This window comes from Lissotriton helveticus, chromosome 1_1, assembly GCF_964261635.1.
Source record: "Lissotriton helveticus chromosome 1_1, aLisHel1.1, whole genome shotgun sequence".
NCBI lineage: Eukaryota > Metazoa > Chordata > Amphibia > Caudata > Salamandridae > Lissotriton > Lissotriton helveticus.
The window spans coordinates 774,614,713-774,635,912 of record NC_136057.1 but is presented as its reverse complement, the minus strand read 5'-3'; the positions used below and the strand labels follow the sequence as shown (position 1 = coordinate 774,635,912).

The following is a 21,200-nucleotide window of genomic DNA, read 5'->3' as shown; positions in this document are numbered from 1 at the left end:
CCTCGGAAAGACCCATTCTTGGACTGGAGAGCAGCCAATGATTTTGCCATATCAGTCTTAATGGCTAGAAGGGCCTCGTCTATGTGTTTTCTGAATAAGGAATCACCATCATAAGCCATGTCAAGGATTTTAGTTTGTACCTCTGGCCTAAAAGATGTTGCCTTAAGCCATCCTTGGCGTCTAAGAACTGCAGCACCGGCAAGTTGTCTGAAGTTGGTGTTCGCAATATCTAGAGCGCAGTCTATACCTTCTGATGCAGCTCGCTCCCCTTCCAAAAGTATTTTTCTTGCCTCTTGTCTACGATCTTCTGGGATGAGGTTTATAAATTCTGTCAAATCAGACAATTGGCGGTCATATTGACCTAGAATGGCCAGAGAATTTGCTGCCTTAATGGAGGCTGTTGCATTAGAGGAAAACTTTTTCCCAATCAAGTCCAACCTTCTTCTTTCTTTATCCGGCGGTGTTGAAATTAGCGCAGCTGGATTTTTGGATCTCTGTTGTGCAGCCTGAGATATAACTGAATCCAGTCGAGGATGACCTATTAGACAAGAAGGAGTATCCGGAGGAGCACGGTACTTTTTCTCAATGCGTGGGAAAACCGCAGGTATATAGGCAGACGTTTTCCAAATGTAATCAATGATGGGAATCGCTCTTGTTATTTTCCTGTATTCTTCTTTAAAATCATGCAGGAAGCAATCCGTGTGCTCTATCGTGACTGGTAACTGGAATCTGGTGGCAGCACGTTGCATCAGGTTGTGAAAACCACCGATGTCCTCAGGGGGGGAATCTGATGGCTGAGGAATATGCGGCGAAGGATTGGGAATGACATAGTCATCCCACAGATCCGCATTGTCATTGTCATTGTCCGAGGAAGAAGTATCATGGAGTGGTTGAGGTACAGCTCCAGACCGTTGTGTTAGAGAGCTAGGGATCTCCACCTGTGGTAGAGAGACTGGTACTTCCGCAGGTAAGGGTGGTAAAACAGGAGCAGTCGGTACTGAAGGAAACCTCTGACGGTAATCTGCCAACATAGCTTGCAGATCTTGAATTAATGTGGGAGGAAGATGACTTGTCTCTCCTTGATCCGTAACCCGTCTGGGGGGTTTTTGGTAAGGGACAGAGAGGTGTTCCCAGTAAAAATGCTTCTGATAATCCTCTTCCTCCTCAACATCCTGACACATTATTCGAAGTTCAGAGGGGTGGCGAGCCATGCCGAACGGTCCCTTATCATCTTCATCATCAAAATCCTCATCTTCCACCTACGTCTCCTGAATATGAGATGGTAGCAGAGGAGATATGTTGCTGTAATCATGCCTCTGGTAAGTATATTAATTGGAAATGAGTGTACGAAGAGGAGTGTGTGGAGAGGTGTGGCTCACTGGTTAGAGGCGGCAGACCCGGGAGCAGAGGACGGCCCGGGACCAGGGTTCAATTCCCGACGCGGCAGGGTCTTGGACCAGGGTCAACGGACTCGATAATTCTCGCCTCAGTGCCTACTCTAACCAGGGAACACACTCGGTAACTCTGGGCATTAAGCTTGCCTCATCTCTACAACGGCCCCCCACAGACGCCGGGGATGCCTGGTTTCACCCTGGAGATACTCAGAAAGGGACCATCTCACAGGTTCCCCAGCGGTCTACAGCGCCAGGACACTCGGGTAGAGTAACAGTGCGCTTTACAAGTATCCCACATTTACATTACGAAATAGGTGTAGTCTGTGAAAATGGAGGATTTGCCGTTGACAGACTCTCCGTTGACGGGCTCTTCGTCGTCGACGGAATGATCTTGGTCGACGGTGTCATCGCCGACGGGCTCTTCGTCGACGGTGTCGTCGTCGCCGGGCTCTTCGTGAAGAAACTGATTAGGCACTCAGGGAGACTCCCTTCCACACGACGTGCTGTGAAAATCTGAGGAGAACTGCCTCTGCTGGGAAGGTTCTAGAGGGTGCTGATAGCTGATTGGTTGCAACTATTTTTTAGTTCTTTTTATATAATAATGTAGATAGGCTACTAAGTCGTAGGCCTATGGGCTTTTCTTGTTAACCTACTACTGTTTATCTAAGGCACTTCTTTTGTATTTTACAGTGGGACTCCCGCCTCGGCGACGGGGAATGATTCAGGCATGTGAATCTATGAAAGATACCCCAATACTGGATAAACTGTCCTACTATCTGGCCTCACACCTCCTTGTACTGAATGAGTGGTGGTATGGTGATCGTGCGGACCCGGACAATTTATTAGAGAGGACACTCATGGGGACCCACTCCTTACATACTATACTCTATTCTGCACCGATGCGTCGATCCCTTCCCTCTATTACCACACTAGTGTTCTGGGTGTGGAAACAGGCATTGCGTAAAATTGGATGGTGGGGTAGGCTTACTAAGAAGACCCCATTGTGGTCCAATGGAATGCTGCCCCAATTGGCGGGCCTGGCGGGCTTTCAAGACTGGGATGCTATAGGGATCTCTACCCTTGGGGATGTGATGCAGGGCATGACTCTTAAGTCCTTTTTGCAAATCCAACAGGATTTCATGATGTCTAAGACTCAATTCTACAAATATTTGCAGCTTCGGCATGCCCTTCTCCCCAGTGTCACCAAGCTGGAGTCCCTTCCGAACTTCAGCCCCATTGAGGCTAAACTGTTTATGGAGGACCTCCAGGATCACAAAATCTTCAAAATCTATCAGTCTCTTGAAACCAACAGTCCCACCATACTAGATAGACTTAGGGAGTCCTGGGAGGAGGATCTGGGCCTACTAGAAAGCGAAGATTGGAATGAGGCTCTTTATTTCCCCAGAGAAGCTGCTATAGCTATGCGTCTTCGTTTAATTCAATTCAATTATTTACACCCGTGCTCGCCTATAGAGGGCCGGCTTGGTAGCCTCTCCGCTTTGCCTACGCTGTGGGCAAGATGATGGTACTTTCTTTCACATAGTTTGGCAATGCGAGGTGATTGTGTGATTTTGGCAAAGAGTGTTTGCATGCTTGTCAGAGGTCCTAGGATGGGACCTTCCCTACTCACCCAAACTTGTGATCCTGCTCACTATGGAAGGGATTGGAGGCAATATATATATATATACGTCACCTGATGCTTTTGGGCTTCACTTTAGCTAAACGTGACATTGCACGACATTGGAAAGCCACTATCTCACCCCCCCTAACAGCATGGAGGAATTGATTGGACTTTAATATGGGTCTAGAACTTCCTATTTTTAAAGCCAGGGGATGTCCGCGAAAACACACCAATATATGAAAACGGTGGGCTGAATGTAGAGGTCTTTCTTTAGAACCTGCCTCACTTTGTGCCGACACACCCTGAAGATAGAATGGTGAAATGTAGTTCAGGAATGGTTCTGCATAGTCTGGATTGCTTTTTTTTATGATGGAAGCAGATGTTACTTGTGGGGGAGGGTGTACTGACAGTGCATCAAGGGGGGAGGGAGTGAGTGGTTGTTATATCTGTTCGTTGCTATTTTTGTTGATTTATATTCTGCATCTCATAAATGTCAACGCCATATGTGGCAGAAGCCCACTGTGTTACAGAGCTCTGCAGAGTATTCGTTGTTTGACACAATAAAATGTATTTAAAAAAACACACAAAAAACCTGTGAAAACAAGGGAGAAGCAAGGAGAAGGTGCTAAAAAAACAGGGAAAAAATCAAGGGGAAAACAGTGAAAACAAGGTAGAAGCAAGGAGAAGGCTCTCAAAAACCAGGGAAAAAGCAAGGGGAAAACAGTGAAATCAAGGGAGAAGCAAGGAAAGGGCACTCAAAAACTTTGGAAAAAGCAAGGGGAAAACAGTGAAAACAAGGGAGAAGCAAGGAGAAGGCACTCAAAAACTGGGGGAAAAGCCTGTGGAGATCTGGCTAGCATTGGTAGTGGGGGTGGAGAAAAGAAACATTGCCAGAGGGTGGGGGTCACAGGCACCTCCGCAATGGGAGCAGTGGAGGCGGGACCTTGATTGGTGTCAAAGAGCCGAAGAAACTATTTACAGGAGAAGGGGTTGCACTAAGAAATGGAGGAAACTTCAGGGGCCTTGGTTGAAATACAGGGGATCAGAGGAAGAGTCTGGGGAGTAACTACGATGATTGGGTATCCCACTTGTGTCCTCATGTCGTTCAATTTGTTCTACACAATGCTTTTCCCTGACATGCTTTACATATATTGTCTGTTATTGTATGGTCTATGAGCTATGTTAATAAAAAGAATTTTTTTTAAACTGGGGGGAAAGCAAGGAGAAAACAGTGAGAACGAGGGAAAAGCAAGGAGAAAGCACTCATAAACGGGGGAAAGGAAAGAGAAAGCAGTGAAAATTAGTGAAAAGCAAGGGGAAAGCACTGTGTAAGTGGTTCAGGCATCTAAAGTGCATATAGTGCAAACAGAGCCCATAACCACACACAACTTCCAATCTTCTTTTCTTTTGTGAATCGGTCGGAATGAACTTGTTAAAAAAAACACAGAAGCAGCAATTTTGGTACGTCCATTTGGGAGCAATTCGTACGCCTGTGAGTTGGACCCAATGTCGGCCGATGTGTGGCCTGGACTACGAACTACGGCATGAAGCGTGGACTTCTGCACCGTGAGGCGTGTTCATGCTCTTCTCTTGTGTATTTAATACTGTGATCTTTAGAAAAATGGAAATGTCTGTTGGCTGGCCTGGCTAGGCGTCGTTGTAATGTAAAATTAATGTTGATATGAGCAATTGGGTGCTGTTTATACAAGTACTGCAGGAGTTGATCTCATTCCACATTATTATATGATATGTGTACTCAATTCAGCGCTAATATTACAAACATTGAAGCTCCATTCAGCTATTATTTTTATAAGCAGTATTTGTGTGTTCTGATAACACAATAGCAGTCCCCGACTGTTCTGTTATATTATAATGTTTTGGTCAGGGATCGTAAAAGTTGTGCCCTCGCTTGACCTGTAATTACTTTTTAAGACATGGTTACACTAACTGCCCGCTGTGTGAAATACTGATGTTCATGCACGATGAAAACTAGGTTTGATAAAAGAAAAGATACGCTCGCTGTTCATTTACTGGAGACTATTCGTGTAATGAGCACATTGCTTCTGCCTGATAAATTGTCAAGTTTGTTTAAATGATGTACTTTACTTTTATTTTTATCCTGGATTCTGCGAGAACAAAAGCTCTTGACACAGTGCCTATGTCGTACTGACTGATTACAAATACTCCTATTCTATAACCTACTCTTCTTCTGTTTTCATGTTATCCGACGATGCTCCCTATAGATTAGAATGACATCAGCTTTCTTAAGACGAGGTTCTCCACACATCCATCAAGAGCAGTAGGATTCCAGGACAATACACGTGGGAAGGGGACCGTCAAACACATAGAACCCTGGGCCTTCCTATGTTGTACTGTCCCCCGCTTCACCACAGCAAACCTTTAAAGTTGAGTGTGCAGCCCTTTCCACCAGTCCTGGCCAGGGCAGAACGGCAGATCACAGTGGGAAAAATGGAGTGGGGCGTTCACTCACACCAACTGCCAGTGATCCAGAAAGCGAACCCTGTATTTATCCAAAATAGTCTTTTCTATTTTTTCCCTTGACTTTGTTTCTTTCTTTAAAAAAAGGTAGAGGGTTTCTCTCAGTAGTCTCTCCTTTGTTTGTGTTTTTAGGTTTCTCCTGCAACAGTTCATGCGCTCTTGCTTTCAAGAGATACTGTTTTCTACAAGGGGCTTGGAGCCCCCCGTTGCTTACTATTCAATGGCTTCATTTTTACTCTCATTGGCTGCCTCTGAATGGACAGTGTGTAACTCCTTCCCTTCCATTTCTTTCTCTGGAGCGAGGACCAAGTGCTGATTACTTCATCTTGATTATGGCACTCCTGCTTCTGGCTGTGTAATTGAGGTAATATTTTTCTTTCTAGCTAGCTCAGACATCCTTGCTTCTTTCTCCCTCACACACCCCACCCACCTCTGGTTCATATGGCTTCTTCCCTCCCACCCCTATCCTCATTGTCCATGTTGCTTCCTAGCCAGTGCTTGATTTGTAAAAAAATAAAAATAAGTGCTAAGACTCTTGTCAGGAGACCACTGCAGATTTCACCACACATTGCCCCTGCCAATGCTAACAATATTAGTACCAACACAACTACCAACCATCACGGTCCTACAACTGTGACCATTCAGACTATACCAGGCCCTCAAAGTTATAAGAATGGCTTAGGAGGCAGGTAATAGGCATTTTCAATCTGCATTGAAGGAAAAAACAACTGTTTTTGTGCTCATCTCAAAATTAGACAGACAGCGTCACCATGTGGCAGACTGTCACAAATGTAGATGTTGACAGTTAACTGCTGGTGCCGAGCACAGGAAACCACCGGCTCAAATTAATCACTGCTTCTTCCCTATCACTGCCCTACCCTATTGTTGTCTGTTGCTTCTTTCCTCCTACCTGCCACCTTCCTTTTATCCATGCTGCTTCTACCCTTACATTTCTTACCCTCCCGTTGTCTGTAGTGCCTCTTCCCTCTCATCCTCCCATTGTCCGTGTTGCTTCTAACCAATTGTCTATTTTACCCCCCACGCCCTATTTTACCCCCCACTTGTGCGGAGGGTCGCTTGCAGAGCGCCTTTGACCCGCCTCATTTCCCCACTTCCGCCCTGCCTTACACAGTGCAGGTCAGCGGGCTAGTGGCTGTTGATCATCTTGTATAAATTCTTGTGCCTCGCGGGCCCCCATTGACAGACACAGCGACCCAGGCTGTGCAGACTACTCGCCTCATTTTATTAAACTTGCCAAGCTGACTAAGAGCTTTCAAAGCGGCTCTCCGCTTTTTTTACATTTGCTTCGTGTGTTTTAAATTTGTAATTCTACCACGCTTCAGTGCTTCACCATTCTCGCGCTTAGCGAGTGCTGCCTACCTGATTTAATCACGCTCCAGACCCCGGTCCGCCTCGGCTGAGTGCCGCTTGTGCGGAGGGTCGCTTGCAGAGCGCCTTTGACCCGCCTCATTTCCCCACTTCCGCCCTGCCTTACACAGTGCAGGTCAGCGGGCTAGTGGTTAAACGCCCCGCCCACATATAATGCCGGAATGGCGGAAGCGCAGCGGACGAGCGCAGCGGGAGCGCCGACGTCGCGCCGAAGTCAAGCCTAAGTCCTGCCCGTCTGCGCCCGTCTGCGCCCGTCTGCGCCCGTCCGCGCCGGGTCGCGCCCAGCGGTATGTCACTCTGCCCCCACGCTCCGCTACTCTTCAGCGGACCTATGCTCTTTACAACACCCTGTTCCGCTGCCCCCTGAGGCCGTCAGGAGGGCTGATGACTGCAGTATCTCTAACTCTCCCTGCTTGGCGCTTCCTTCCCCGCCCTCCTCACCTGTTCCCGCTTCTTCTGATTTCCTTTCCCCCACTCCCTCTTTTACTACCCTCAATATCCTTTACCTTAATACGCGCTCTATGGTGAAACACCAACTCGAGATTTTCCACCTATTAGACGACACTAAGGCAGACATTCTCTTCCTGTCAGAGACCTGGCTGACGGAAGACTCTGTACCCGATATTCTCGCCGCTCTCCCCATCGGCTATTACATCCTGCATGTCAATCGCCCCGGAGGGCAAGCTGGTGGTGGGGTTGCTGCTATCATCCGCAAAGAACACGCCTTTTCTACGCTAGATTGCACCCCCATCCCTCACTCCCAAACCCTTGTCATTTTACTTCGTTCACCCTCCACCTCTCTTGCCTGTGTTGTCATGTACAGACCTCCCACTTATATGCCTTCCTTTGCTTTGTCAGTCGGGGAACTTCTTTCCCAGCTCCTCATAAACCACTCAAAAATTCTTATTGTGGGTGATTTTAATTATTGGCCCACTGATCCCCAAGAGAGCCGACTGTCAGAACTGTTTACAGAAACTCTTACCAGCCTGAACTATCAGCAGCTGATTTTCACTCCCACTCACTGCAGGGGCCACATACTTGACCAGGTCTGGTTGGCTAACCTTGACTCTTCGCCCCCCCTGGTCACCCCCTGCACCTGGTCCGATCATTATCTTGTTTCCTTTTCGGTCAACCTGCCCAGTTTTCATCGTCCTCTGCGCCCTGCTGGCACCATGGCCCGTAATTGGAAGAATGCCAACATGACTACTCTCCATTCGCTCCTGGCAGCTTCAACCCCTCCTGTTCTTGAATCTGTCTCCCTCCAAGCTTCTACTCTCGAACGGTGGTTGGAGGCAGCTGTTGATGTTGTAGCCCCTTCAAAGCCCATTAAAATCTCTCGCCCCCACGACGCCCAGCGTTGGTTTTCGGACCAGCTCAAACTTGATAAGCTGGCCCTTCGCCAGGCTGAACGCCGCTGGCGCCAGAAGTACGACCCCGTACTTAAGATCGAATTCATTACTCTATTAAATAAATACAAATCTTCTATTCTTGAGGCCAAGACCTCCTACTTTTCATGCAGGATCCTGGAGTCGGCTTCAAAAGTTAAGGATATCTTTTCTATCGTCAATGAGCTCTCCCTCCCTGATCGTATCACCCTCCCGCCTGCTCCCACCCAGGCTCTGTGCGATGAGCTCAACTCATTTTTTCTAGACCAGATTTCTACTATTAAAAATAACATTCTCCCGCCTTCTTCCCCCAACTCTTTTCCTCTCCCTTCTGAGAATGCTCAGATCTTCAATACCTTCCCTCCCATTTCTACCACGGAATTTCATAGCCTCCTCCACAAAGTTAGCTCTGGCTCCCCCAGGGATTGCTGCCCTCCTCACATCTTTAAAGAAATCTTTGGGCGTTGCCCTGATCCTGCTCTGGCTCTCCTCAACTCTTCGCTGACATCAGGGGTTGTTCCTGAGGCTTTTAAGCAGGCCATTGTGTTACCCATCTTGAAGAAGCCTAGCGCAGACCCTCTTGTGCTGAGTAACTACCGACCCATCTCTCTCCTCCCCTTTTTGGGAAAGATCTTGGAGACATATGTTACCAAGTGCCTCAGCTCCTTTATGGAAACTTCCTCTTTCTTGGATCCTCATCAGGCTGGCTTTCGCCCACTACATTCCACAGAGATGGTGATTGCCGCTGTGATGGACACTCTTAGAACTGGCGCCGACAATAACATCCCCCAGGCTCTTGTCTTGTTAGATCTGTCGGCGGCTTTTGACACGGTCGATCACACCATCTTGATCGACCGTGTCAACAACGCCGGCATTCGTGGGACTGCCCTTGAGTGGGTTCGCTCTTTCTTACACGGCCGCTCCCAGGCTGTTCACCTTTCTACTTTTTCCGCCCCTTTCTCTCCCCTCACCTGTGGTGTCCCCCAAGGTTCAGCCCTCTCCCCGCTTCTCTTTAATTTATATATGCAACCACTTCTGGCGTCCCTCCGTCACTCCCCCGCCACCATTTACAATTATGCAGATGATCTCCAATTGATCTTTCCCCTGGACACTTCCCCTACCTCCGGTCTTAACATTCAAACTACAATGTTACATATTTCTGATTGGATGGCTCACAGCCAACTTAAGCTGAATCCGTCCAAAACGGAACTCGTTCTGGTGGGCGGCTCCACTAACCCCTGGAATGACAGCTTTTGGCCATCTTCCCTTGGCGCCCCCCCCCGTCCAGTCAGTACCGTGAAAAGTCTCGGAGTGATAATCTCGGAGGATCTATCCATGAAATCTCAGATCTCTGCAGTCACATCATCCTGCTTTTTCCAGCTGCGCAGGATTCGCAAGATCTGTAGATTCTTAACCAGAGAGGCACTCATTCTCACCATCTTGGCCCTGGTTATTTCCCGGTTAGACTTTTCTAACATCTTGTATGCGGGTATCCCCGCCTACCAGCTTCAAAAACTTCAGCTTATCCAGAACCAGGCGGCCCGCCTGGTGTATCGTCAACCTAAACACCAGCATGTTTCCCCTCTCTTGATGAATCTTCACTGGCTCCCTGTGGCCAAACGGTGCTCCTTTAAACTTGGCTGCACCGTATTCAAGTCCCTTCACAATCACGCCCCCGAGTTCATTTCCTCCAAACTCAGGCGATACCTTCCATCCCGTAACCTTCGATCATCTGCTGACAATCTTCTTTGCATTCCACCGATTCGCCGAAAAAAACACGGTGGCCTCCGGTTCTCCTTTCTTGGCTCCACCCTTTGGAATTCCCTTCCTGTGTTCTTTCGTCACTGCCCCACTTATGATTTGTTTCGTAAAACCCTGAAAACTCACCTTTTTAAGCTGGCCTTTGAGTAATGCTCCCTGCCTCAGTTTGTTATGTCTGTTTCGAGCGCCAAGAAACTGTCTCAGTGTACGTGCGCGGTATAAATTGTTTTACATAACATAACGCCATTAGAAAAAAATGCTATGATGCAGCCAGCGCTCGCCATGTCATGCCACTTTTTTGTAGCTTCCAGTTTCCCCACCATAGCTCTTTTTTTTATAGTTTTTAGCCACGCTTCACAGCACAACATGGCTCTGTTCAACATGGCTAAAAGAGATTAGGCAAAGTCAATAGCTCTCACATAAGCAAAACATTTTGACTTTGTCAATGCTCGTTTAAATTGGGTGCCTCATGGGCACCCATCATCTTTTCGTAAATCCATGTATACACCTTCCTGCTGCTGTTATTTTAATCTTCCTCCAGCTTTTTTTCAAGCAAGTAAGTAGATGTCGTGCTGGGGCACTGGTGGTAGTATGATGACGCAGACATCTTCACCTATGGTGGATACAGGACGGTGAAGGCCTGCCTCCTGAATACAACTGTATGTGTACTTTCCATCGCAACAACAGATTAAACCTAGGCTGGTGGTACTCTTGCATCTTGTAACTAAGGATATGCCTGAATTATGATTTTGCTGCTCGTTACAATCATTTCCTGAAAACAAATACTCCAATTCCAATCAACATTTTAAAATAACTTGAGAATGAAGCAAACAATAGAAGCTAGTTTAAAAGGGATCAAGGAAAGTTTTAAAAAGATGGAACAAACCAGTGGTGGTTAAACTCACCTTTCGCCCAGCGTTGTTGTTGTGAAGATTCATGAGGGCTCTCGCGTCTTTCCCTTTCTTCTCCTTGGCATCCACGAATGCTGCGGCAAACCTGATGCCATAGTCAATGTTATCACTGCAGCCGCCCCAGTCAAACGTGCCCCTGTTATCTGTGGCAGAGCCAGTCTTCTTTGGATCACACGAGCAGGATCTTAATTCTCCTTGACTGCAGGACCTGGTGATAGCAAACACGACTCCAGCAGAGGAGATGGCGTAAACAAAAGCCGACTCCCGGCTACCTGAAAGAAAGGAGATCATGGTCTGAGAATGCCTTGCTCCTTGGCCTGCCGAGTTACCAAGACAATCTGTCAGTGGCTATCTGTTCTTTGTATATGTGGGCTCCATGTGGTCATTTATGGCAGAAAGGGCATGCAGCCTACACCCACAGAAATGTGGACCTCTGGTAATGAGAGATGAATGGTGAATACTGACTCCCACCACTTGCGAATGTGGAGAGCGTTCTAGGCGAGCCACTGCCTCTCTGTAAACAAGCCGAGTACCACAGTGCACGAGTACCCAGAACCTGCGAGGAAACAAGAACAAATCCTACTGCGAAAGACTCGAAGTCTGAACGCTTCGAAAGGAACATTTAAAAACGCAATATCTACGGTCTAAGAAATGAAAAAAACAAAACCAAGAATGACTCGTTCGAGAGATGTTCTCTTAATTCAGACAGCCAAAACGAAATTACGCATAGAGGCAATTCATAGTTTACATATTCGAAAATGACATTATCTAAACTGTCATTATTTTGATTTAACATGCTTGCAAAAAAAGATTAACAGAAAATCCGAGTTCAGTTCAACACAGAGCAGCACAAACATACACTTTAGACGTCAACTATTAATTTGACTAAAATGGTCGTTTAGGCAGTTCTTGTGCACTACCGGAGAAAAATACCTTAAAGGTGTCACTGAACTACGAAGGAACGAACTCCTACAGTCTTGTCTTAAAATGCCAACTGGGAAACAGAGACACGCAGCTGACATGTCCTGTTCAATCACATTGCTAGTTGTTTGCATCATGTTCAACTTCATTTTTGAATTAAAAGATCTGGATCGCACCTTCATGTGACATGTGGTGCACTTCTGCCCAGGTACACTGTTAGCTAACGTGTGGTGCAAATTACAGCGTTTGAACATCAGGCCTTGAATGGCTGTATGTTTGCTTCTGCACTACATGCCTATTTTTTTAATGGTTGAAAAGAGAATGGAGGTTTGCTGATAAAGATATAACATATCAGGCATGTTTTGCAGCGGGACAAATCTGTTGCCAAAGATCGGATACAAATCTATTGCCAAACATATATGTATATATGTGTATATATTACCTACTGGCGATAGCCAGTAGGTATATATAGTTAGGATTTTTTTCCTATGGGATTTTTGAAAATTCTATGTCGAATAACTTTGGCGTTTGGGGACAGAATTGGCTGAAATTTTCAGGAAAATGGAACATTTTGTTTCTGAGCAGCCCCTGAAAATTTGGGGGGGTTTCGTCATGAGGGGGGGCCGAGAAAAAAGGGGGTCCCAAAACGTGTTTTTCCAATGCAATTTTCCATAGGGCGGTTGGCCTCACTTTTAGCCTGAACGGCTGAATGGATTTACACCAAACTTGGCAAAATTGTAGGGACTGGTAGCCCGATGTGCCTTTGCTATGTCTCAAGATATAGGCTCCAGTGGTTTTTACGAAAATTAACTTTGAAAAATATATATTGGGCTACATTGGGCTATATATATGTTGGAGCCCAAATGTAGCCCAATGTAGCCCAATGTAGCCCAATGTAGCCCAAAGATGGCCACCAGAGACAAAAAAAACAAATGTAGCCCAAATATCAGCCAGATGTAGCCCAACTATAGCCCAATGACAGAATGTCCCAGAGTGTTCTAAAGAACAACTAGAGTGCTAACAGTCCTACTTATTACAAAGGTATGGCACACCTGAAGCCATCTTGATTGGAATAAAGTGGTAACTCTTAAAACATTTAATTTAAAAAGGAACAAAATGAGGGGGTTCATTTTGCCATAGAAAGTATGATTAGCGAATATATGACGAAATCCCGCATACCATCAGTCCGCAAAAAAAATCCCGCATGTACTATTAGGCCGCAAATTAAAATAACGAAAACTTTTAGAACGAATATGCCTTTAGCATACACTAAACAACTAAACTACCCTAAACCCTAAAACACTACCCCCAGCATGACCCTACACTACACAAACAGTACAACACTACCCTAAACCCTAAAACACTACCCCCAGCATGACCCTACACTACACAAACACTACAACACTACCCTAAACCCTAAAACACTACCCCCAGCATGACCCTACACTACGCAAACACTACAACACTACCCAAAACCCTAAAACACTACACCCCAGCATGACCCTACACTACGCAAACACTACAACACTACCCTAAACCCTAAAACACTACCCCCAGCATGACCCTACACTACACAAACACTACAACACAACCCTAAACCCTAAAACACTACCCCCAGCATGACCCTACACTACGCAAACACTACAACACAACCCTAAACCCTAAAACACTACCCCCAGCATGACCCTACACTACGCAAACACTACAACACTACCCTAAACCCTAAAACACTACCCCCAGCATGACCCTACACTACGCAAACACTACAACACTACCCAAAACCCTAAAACACTACACCCCAGCATGACCCTACACTACGCAAACACTACAACACTACCCTAAACCCTAAAACACTACCCCCAGCATGACCCTACACTACGCAAACACTACAACACTACCCAAAACCCTAAAACACTACACCCCAGCATGACCCTACACTACGCAAACACTACAACACTACCCTAAACCCTAAAACACTACCCCCAGTATGACCCTTCACTACGCAAACACTACAACACTACCCTAAACCCTAAAACACTACCCCCAGCATGACCCTACACTACGCAAACACTACAACACTACCCTAAACCCTAAAACACTACCCCCAGCATGACCCACACTACGCAAACACTACAACACTACCCTAAACCCTAAAACACTACCCCCAGCATGACCCTACACTACGCAAACACTACAACACTACCCTAAACCCTAAAACACTCCCCCCAGCATGACCCTACACTACGCAAACACTACAACACTACCCAAAACCCTAAAACACTACCCCCAGCATGACCCTACACTACGCAAACACTACAACACTACCCAAAACCCTAAAACACTACCCCCCAGCATGACCCTACACTACGCAAACACTACAACACTACCCAAAACCCTAAAACACTACCCCCAGCATGACCCTACACTACACAAACACTACAACACTACCCAAAACCCTAAAACACTACCCCCAGCATGACCCTACACTACGCAAACACTACAACACTACCCAAAACCCTAAAACTCTACACCCCAGCATGTCTCTACACTACGCAAACACTACAACACTACCCAAAACCCTAAAACACTACACCCCAGCATGACCCTACACTACGCAAACACTACAACACTACCCAAAACCCTAAAACACTACCCCCAGCATGACCCTACACTACGCAAACACTACAACACTACCCAAAACCCTAAAACACTACCCCCAGCATGACCCTACACTACGCAAACACTACAACACTACCCTAAACCCTAAAATACTACACCCCAGCATGACCCTACACTACGCAAACACTACAACACTACCCAAAACCCTAAAACACTACCCCCAGCATGACCCTACACTACGCAAACACTACAACACTACCCTAAACCCTAAAACACTAGCCCCAGCATGACCCTACACTACACAAACACTACAACACAACCCTAAACCCTAAAACACTACCCCCAGCATGACCCTACACTACGCAAACACTACAACACTACCCTAAACCCTAAAACACTACCCCCAGCATGACCCTACACTACGCAAGCACTACAACACAACCCTAAACCCTAAAACACTACCCCCAGCATGACCCTACACTAAACAACCACCACAACTCTACACTACACTAACACAGCACTACACTACACAACACTACACTACACTACACAATCACTAACCCACGAAAAAATTAACACAAACCCACTTACCTCTCTCGTCATCGTGGTTTTCACAACGCAAATGCATTTACCATACATGCCTTTAAAACGTAATTCTTTGTAAAGGCATGCGCGATAAATGCACATGCGTTTTGAAAAAATGCGGGATAATGGTATGCGAGGTCAATGACCTTGCGGGATAATGGTATGCGGACTGAAAGTCTGCGGGATAAAAAATGCAGGAAAATGGCTGCACACCATGATTAGCAGCAGACTTCCCTGGTGAGCACTAGCTTTACTACAGTGATCTAATGAGCAACTAGAGTGCTAACATTCAGAATTTATGGCAAATGTGTGACACATCTGAATGCCTTCTTGATAGAACCAAAGTAAACAAGCATTGAAAATGCAATAGATCTCGCCCTCGTTTAAGTTAAAGCCATTCTGTTTGTAATGAGGTGGCTTTTTAGCTTTGCTTTTATTAGTGTTTTTAAAACTTTCATGTAAATAACATGCATATGTATGCATATATGTATATGTATGCATGCATTTATATTTATATAGATATGCAGACTATATATGTTTATATATGTATTCACTGAAAAAACCATAGGTTATAGACCATATATAGTTAGGAATTTGCATTTACAAAACCTTGAAAATTCACTGAAAAAACCATAGGTTAGAGACCATATATAGTTAGCTGGACATTTTATTGACATAAAACCAATGAAATTCCATATATAGTTAGTTGCACTAACTATATATCGCGCACCCGCAATCCACTGCTGATGATGTCACATATTACATCATTCATGACATGGTCAGTGACATCACTGATGACATCTCAAATGACATCACTGATGACATCTCAAATGACATCACTGATGACATCATCTAGTGTCTGTGTGTTTTTGTAAAGTTTAAATATGTTTTACATATTGAAGAATGAGTGGATGTATGGAAGACTGAGTGTGTCTGTGGCTGGCTGGGAGGTGTGTGACTCTGCATATCAATGTGTACTTGTATCAGTGATTGTATAAGAGAGTAAGTATGTGTTAGTATATGTGTGAAAAGTATGGTGTTCTGTGTTTAACTGTATAGATGAGGAAATCGAAGTGTGATTGATTCTTCACAGGACTGACTAGGTGTATGAGTGCATATGATAGTGTTGTAATAATGAGTGACTGTATGTATGAGTGATTGTATGGGTGAATGAGTGAATGTGTGTGTAGACGTAGGAATCAGTGAGTGCGTATGTAGTAACTGGTATTGGTGTGTCATGATGTCATCAGTGATGTCATTTGAGATGTCATCAGTGATGTCATTTGAGAAGTCATCAGTGATGTCATCAGTGATGTCACTGAAGTATGGTGTTCTGTGTTTAACTGTATAGACGAGGAATTGGAAGTGTGATTGATTCTTTACAGGACTGACTAGGTGTGTGAGTAACTCCATGGATGAGTGGCAGTGTGTGAGTGTCTGCATAGGTGTATGAGTGCATATGATAGTGTTGTAATAATGAGTGACTGTATGTATGAGTGATTGTATGGGTGAATAAGTGAATGTGTGTGTAGACGTAGGAATCAGTGAGTGCGTATGTAGTAACTGGTATTGGTGTGTCATGATGTCATCAGTGATGTCATTTGAGATGTCATCAGTGATGTCATTTGAGATGTCATCAGTGATGTCATCAGTGATGTCACTGACCATGTCATGAATGATGTAATATGTGACATCATCAGCAGTGGATTGCGGGTGCGCGATATATAGTTAGTGCAACTAACTATATATATCTAATTTCATTGGTTTTATGTCAATAAAATGTCCAGCTAACTATATATGGTCTCTAACCTATGGTTTTTTCAGTGAATATATATATATATATATATATATATATATATATATATATATATATATATATATATATATATATATATATATATATCCACAGAATTCGATCCATTCCGCATGAGAGCGCTCGCCAGCGTGTGCTCACCCCGTAGGCAGGATCAAAGCCCCAATTCAATTATGTACAAAAAGGGTAGCACAACTGGATACTTTTTCAAAGTTGTTTTATTTCACAACACTCCACCAACGCGTTTCAGCCTCACGGCCTTTCTCACGGTTAGTGAGTCCTTTTTTGCTTTCACATTATATACTGTCCCATATTAGCCGTTAAGTGGCATTATGGGATATGTAGTTTTTAGCAAAAAATTATTTTAACATATAAGACAAACAAAAGGACTGGTATGTTAACATCACTAGTATAGTACTTAGCGCCACAAGTAATGTTTACTCAGGAATTACTCTGTATTATGGCTTGTAAATTAAATCAAGGTAGGCTTGTAATGGGTATAGTACCCGAGTCTTAAAGTCAAATTAAGCTGAGTTCACTTTCACTCTAGATGTATGTGGAGATCTTCTCCGAAGTTCATGCCTTTAGGCTGTTTCGTTCGAAAACGGACAATGAAGCGGGATTCCATTTGTCGCAAGAGACGGACAGTATCTCCTCCTCTCTCTGTTTTAGACAGCATTTTTAGTCCGAAGAAGGTCATGGCTCTCCAGTCCCCATTTTGACAGGCAGTCAAGTGCTTGGCAGTGGCATACAACATATTCTGGTTTTTCACAGCCCGTATGTGCTCCAATATTCTTTTTTTCAGCATACATGTTGTCGACCCAATGTACTTCATACCGCATTTGCACTCTATGACATACACCACGTTTTTTGATGTGCATGTTATGTATTGCTTAATGGCCATTTCTTTTCCATCTGGTTCTCGTACTGTCTTTGTTTTTCTGCCTATTTTACACGCTTTACATGACGTGCATGGCTTGAAGCCAACATTCTGTTCCATCCACCATTTGGGTTGTTCTTTTTCTTGGAAGAAGCTTTTCACTAGCAGATTTTGCAAGGACGTGTTTTTTTTGTACGTGATTGATGGGTGTTTGTCCACTAGAGGTCCTACATCCGGGTCACTACTAATCAGATGCCAATATTTGTTCAATTTCTTGGCAATGATGCCACTTTCCTTGTTATAAGTCGTGACAAATCTGGGTGGATCTTTATCCTGTCGGGGTTTCTGTTTTTCAATGAGCGTTTCAGCTCTGCTGATTTTGTCTGCCTTTTTTTTGGAGTCTTTTAATACATAGTCCTTGTATCCTCTTGCTAGGAATCTTGTTCTGCTTTCACATATCTTTTTTTCGGCTTCTTCTGGTTTAGAGCAATTTCTTTTCAATCTTATGTACTCTCCATAAGGGATACTTTTGAGTAATGATTTGGGGTGGAAACTATTCCCATGGAGGACACTATTTGTCGCCGTTTTCTTTCTGAATAGTGTAGTTTCCAATTTACCTTCCGAGACATATACTTTGGTGTCTAGAAAGTCAATTTCTTCATTGCTTGTGGAACAAGTGAACTGTAGACCTTCCTCATTCTGATTTAGAGTCGTGAAAAACTTTTGGAATTGTTCATCAGTTCCATTCCAAATCAGAAAAAGATCGTCAATATATCTGACCCATAAGATGATCCGGTCCAGTTCTTCTAGGTCAGTTGTATTCCATGCAACCATCTTCTCCCAATATCCCATAGTCACATTTGCATAATTGGGAGAAAAAGAAATCCCCATGGCTGTTCCGCACTCTTGCCTGTACAAAGTATTGTTGAAAAGAAATATGTTGTTGGTAAGACAGAGCTGTATCATCTGTAGAAGCATCGAGGTGTGCTCTATTTCTTTAATGCTGCGTTGTTGTAAGAAATATTTACAGGCTTTCAATCCCACATCATGTCTTATCGATGTGTATAGGGATACAGCATCTATTGTCACCAAAAGATAGCCTGGGTTCCATGAAATGTCCATGAGGATTCTCAAAAAATCACCGGTATCCTTCAGAAAAGAAGGCATACTCTTAGCAATAGGTGCGAGAAAGGTGTCTACATATCTCGATACTTTTTCGTAAAGGGAATCACAGGAGGAAACGATAGGTCTGCCGGGCGGGTTGATCAGGGTTTTGTGGATCTTTGGCAGGAAGTATATGCACGGGGTGATTGGAAATTCCGTGATCATATATTTCATTTCATCCTCATTGATCAATCCCCTCTTATGCCAGTTCTTTAGGTTTCCATGTAATTCGGACATCATTCTGGTCATTGGATTTGATGTAAGTTTACTGTAATTTTGGGGTATGTTTAGTTGGCGTTCTGCTTCCAGTATGTAATCTCTTGTGTCTTGGATGACAATGTTGCCCCCCTTGTCCGCTGGCTTTATTATTATGCTGATGTTGTTCGCAAGATTTTGTATGGCCTCTTTTTCTTTTTTTGAAACATTTTGATGTTTGTTGTCTTTCACTTTTATCAATTTGTCAATTTCTTCTGACATTGCCTCTGCGAACAAATCGATTTTATTGCCTGGAGATAAGACTGGGCAATAGCGGGATTTTTTCTTTAATCCTGTGCTTTTACTTAGATTGGTTTGAATATCCATTTGATGTAGCATTTGTGTATCTGTTACCTCCTCATTCTCAGGATTGTACATTATATTGAATGTTTCTCTTAGATCGGATAGTTGGTCGATGGTAGTTTCCTCTTCCGTTTCCCTTGCTTGTTGGGTAATTTCGGTTCCATTGCTCGATGTCGGTTTGTTGGCATGAATCTTAGCCAATTTAAGTTTTCTTATAAATTTGTATAAGTCTATTTTAGTTTGTGGGTAATTGAAATGTGCTTCTGGACAAAATGATAGCCCTTTGTTGAGGACTTTTTGTTCATCGTCTGACAGTTGATAGCTCGATAGGTTTACAATTAGATTGGCTACTTTCTGTTCCGCAGGGGGTATTGTCTTTTTTCGCCGCTTGGACCTGCGGGTTTTTCTGGTGCTGGTGAGGGATTTGGTGGGTTTTGCATGCCTCTCCCTCTTCCTCGTCTTTGGAATGGCATCCTCCCTCTGCCTCCTCTAAAACAGAGAGAGGAGGAGATACTGTCCGTCTCTTGCGACAAATGGAATCCCGCTTCATTGTCCGTTTTCGAACGAAACAGCCTAAAGGCATGAACTTCGGAGAAGATCTCCACATACATCTAGAGTGAAAGTGAACTCAGCTTAATTTGACTTTAAGACTCGGGTACTATACCCATTACAAGCCTACCTTGATTTAATTTACAAGCCATAATACAGAGTAATTCCTGAGTAAACATTACTTGTGGCGCTAAGTACTATACTAGTGATGTTAACATACCAGTCCTTTTGTTTGTCTTATATGTTAAAATAATTTTTTGCTAAAAACTACATATCCCATAATGCCACTTAACGGCTAATATGGGACAGTATATAATGTGAAAGCAAAAAAGGACTCACTAACCGTGAGAAAGGCCGTGAGGCTGAAACGCGTTGGTGGAGTGTTGTGAAATAAAACAACTTTGAAAAAGTATCCAGTTGTGCTACCCTTTTTGTACATAATATATATATATATATATATATATATATGCTAATAGACACTCTGGGGCTCAATGCGAGCTTTCGATAGAATTTGCAAAAGGACAACCATCCAAGGGAAGAAATGTAGTAACTGGTATTGGTGTGTCATGATGTCATCAGTGATGTCATTTGAGATTTCATCAGTGATGTCATCAGTGATGTCATTTGAGATGTCATCAGTGATGTCATCAGTGATGTCACTGACCATGTCATGAATGATGTAATATGTGACATCATCAGCAGTGGATTGCGGGTGCGCGATATATAGTTAGTGCAACTAACTATATATGGAATTTCATTGGTTTTATGTCAATAAAATGTCCAGCTAACTATATATGGTCTCTAACCTATGGTTTTTTCAGTGAATATATATATATATATATATATATATATAACCTACTGGCGGTCGCCAGTAGGTAGTTATAGTTAGGACCTAGTTTCCATATGAAATCCGCAACATTCTATTGGGAATAACTTTGGCGCCGGTGGACGAATTTTTGCGAATTTCTCAAATTAGATGGCCCGCTCCGCTCCGCTCCTTCCCTGAAAGTTTGGGGGGGATTCGTTAAGCGGGGGCCGAGATAAAAGGGGGTCCCAAAACGTGTTTTCCCCATGTTAATTTCCATAGGGCGGTTGGACTCACTTTTAGCCCGAACGGCTGAATGGATTCTTACGAAACTTGGCAAAATTGT

General features: G+C 44.2%; 1 protein-coding gene across 1 annotated transcript in view; it reads right to left on the bottom strand.

The window, feature by feature from the left end:
- The window catches only part of WNT2 (Wnt family member 2), a 326,881-nt gene that overhangs the window by 88,597 nt on the left and 217,084 nt on the right, over positions 1 to 21,200 (bottom strand). Inside the window, exon 3 of the mRNA XM_078648157.1 lies at positions 10,955 to 11,232. Coding sequence (XP_078504283.1) covers positions 10,955 to 11,232 — 278 coding nt within the window. The remainder of the gene's footprint in view (positions 1 to 10,954; positions 11,233 to 21,200) is intronic.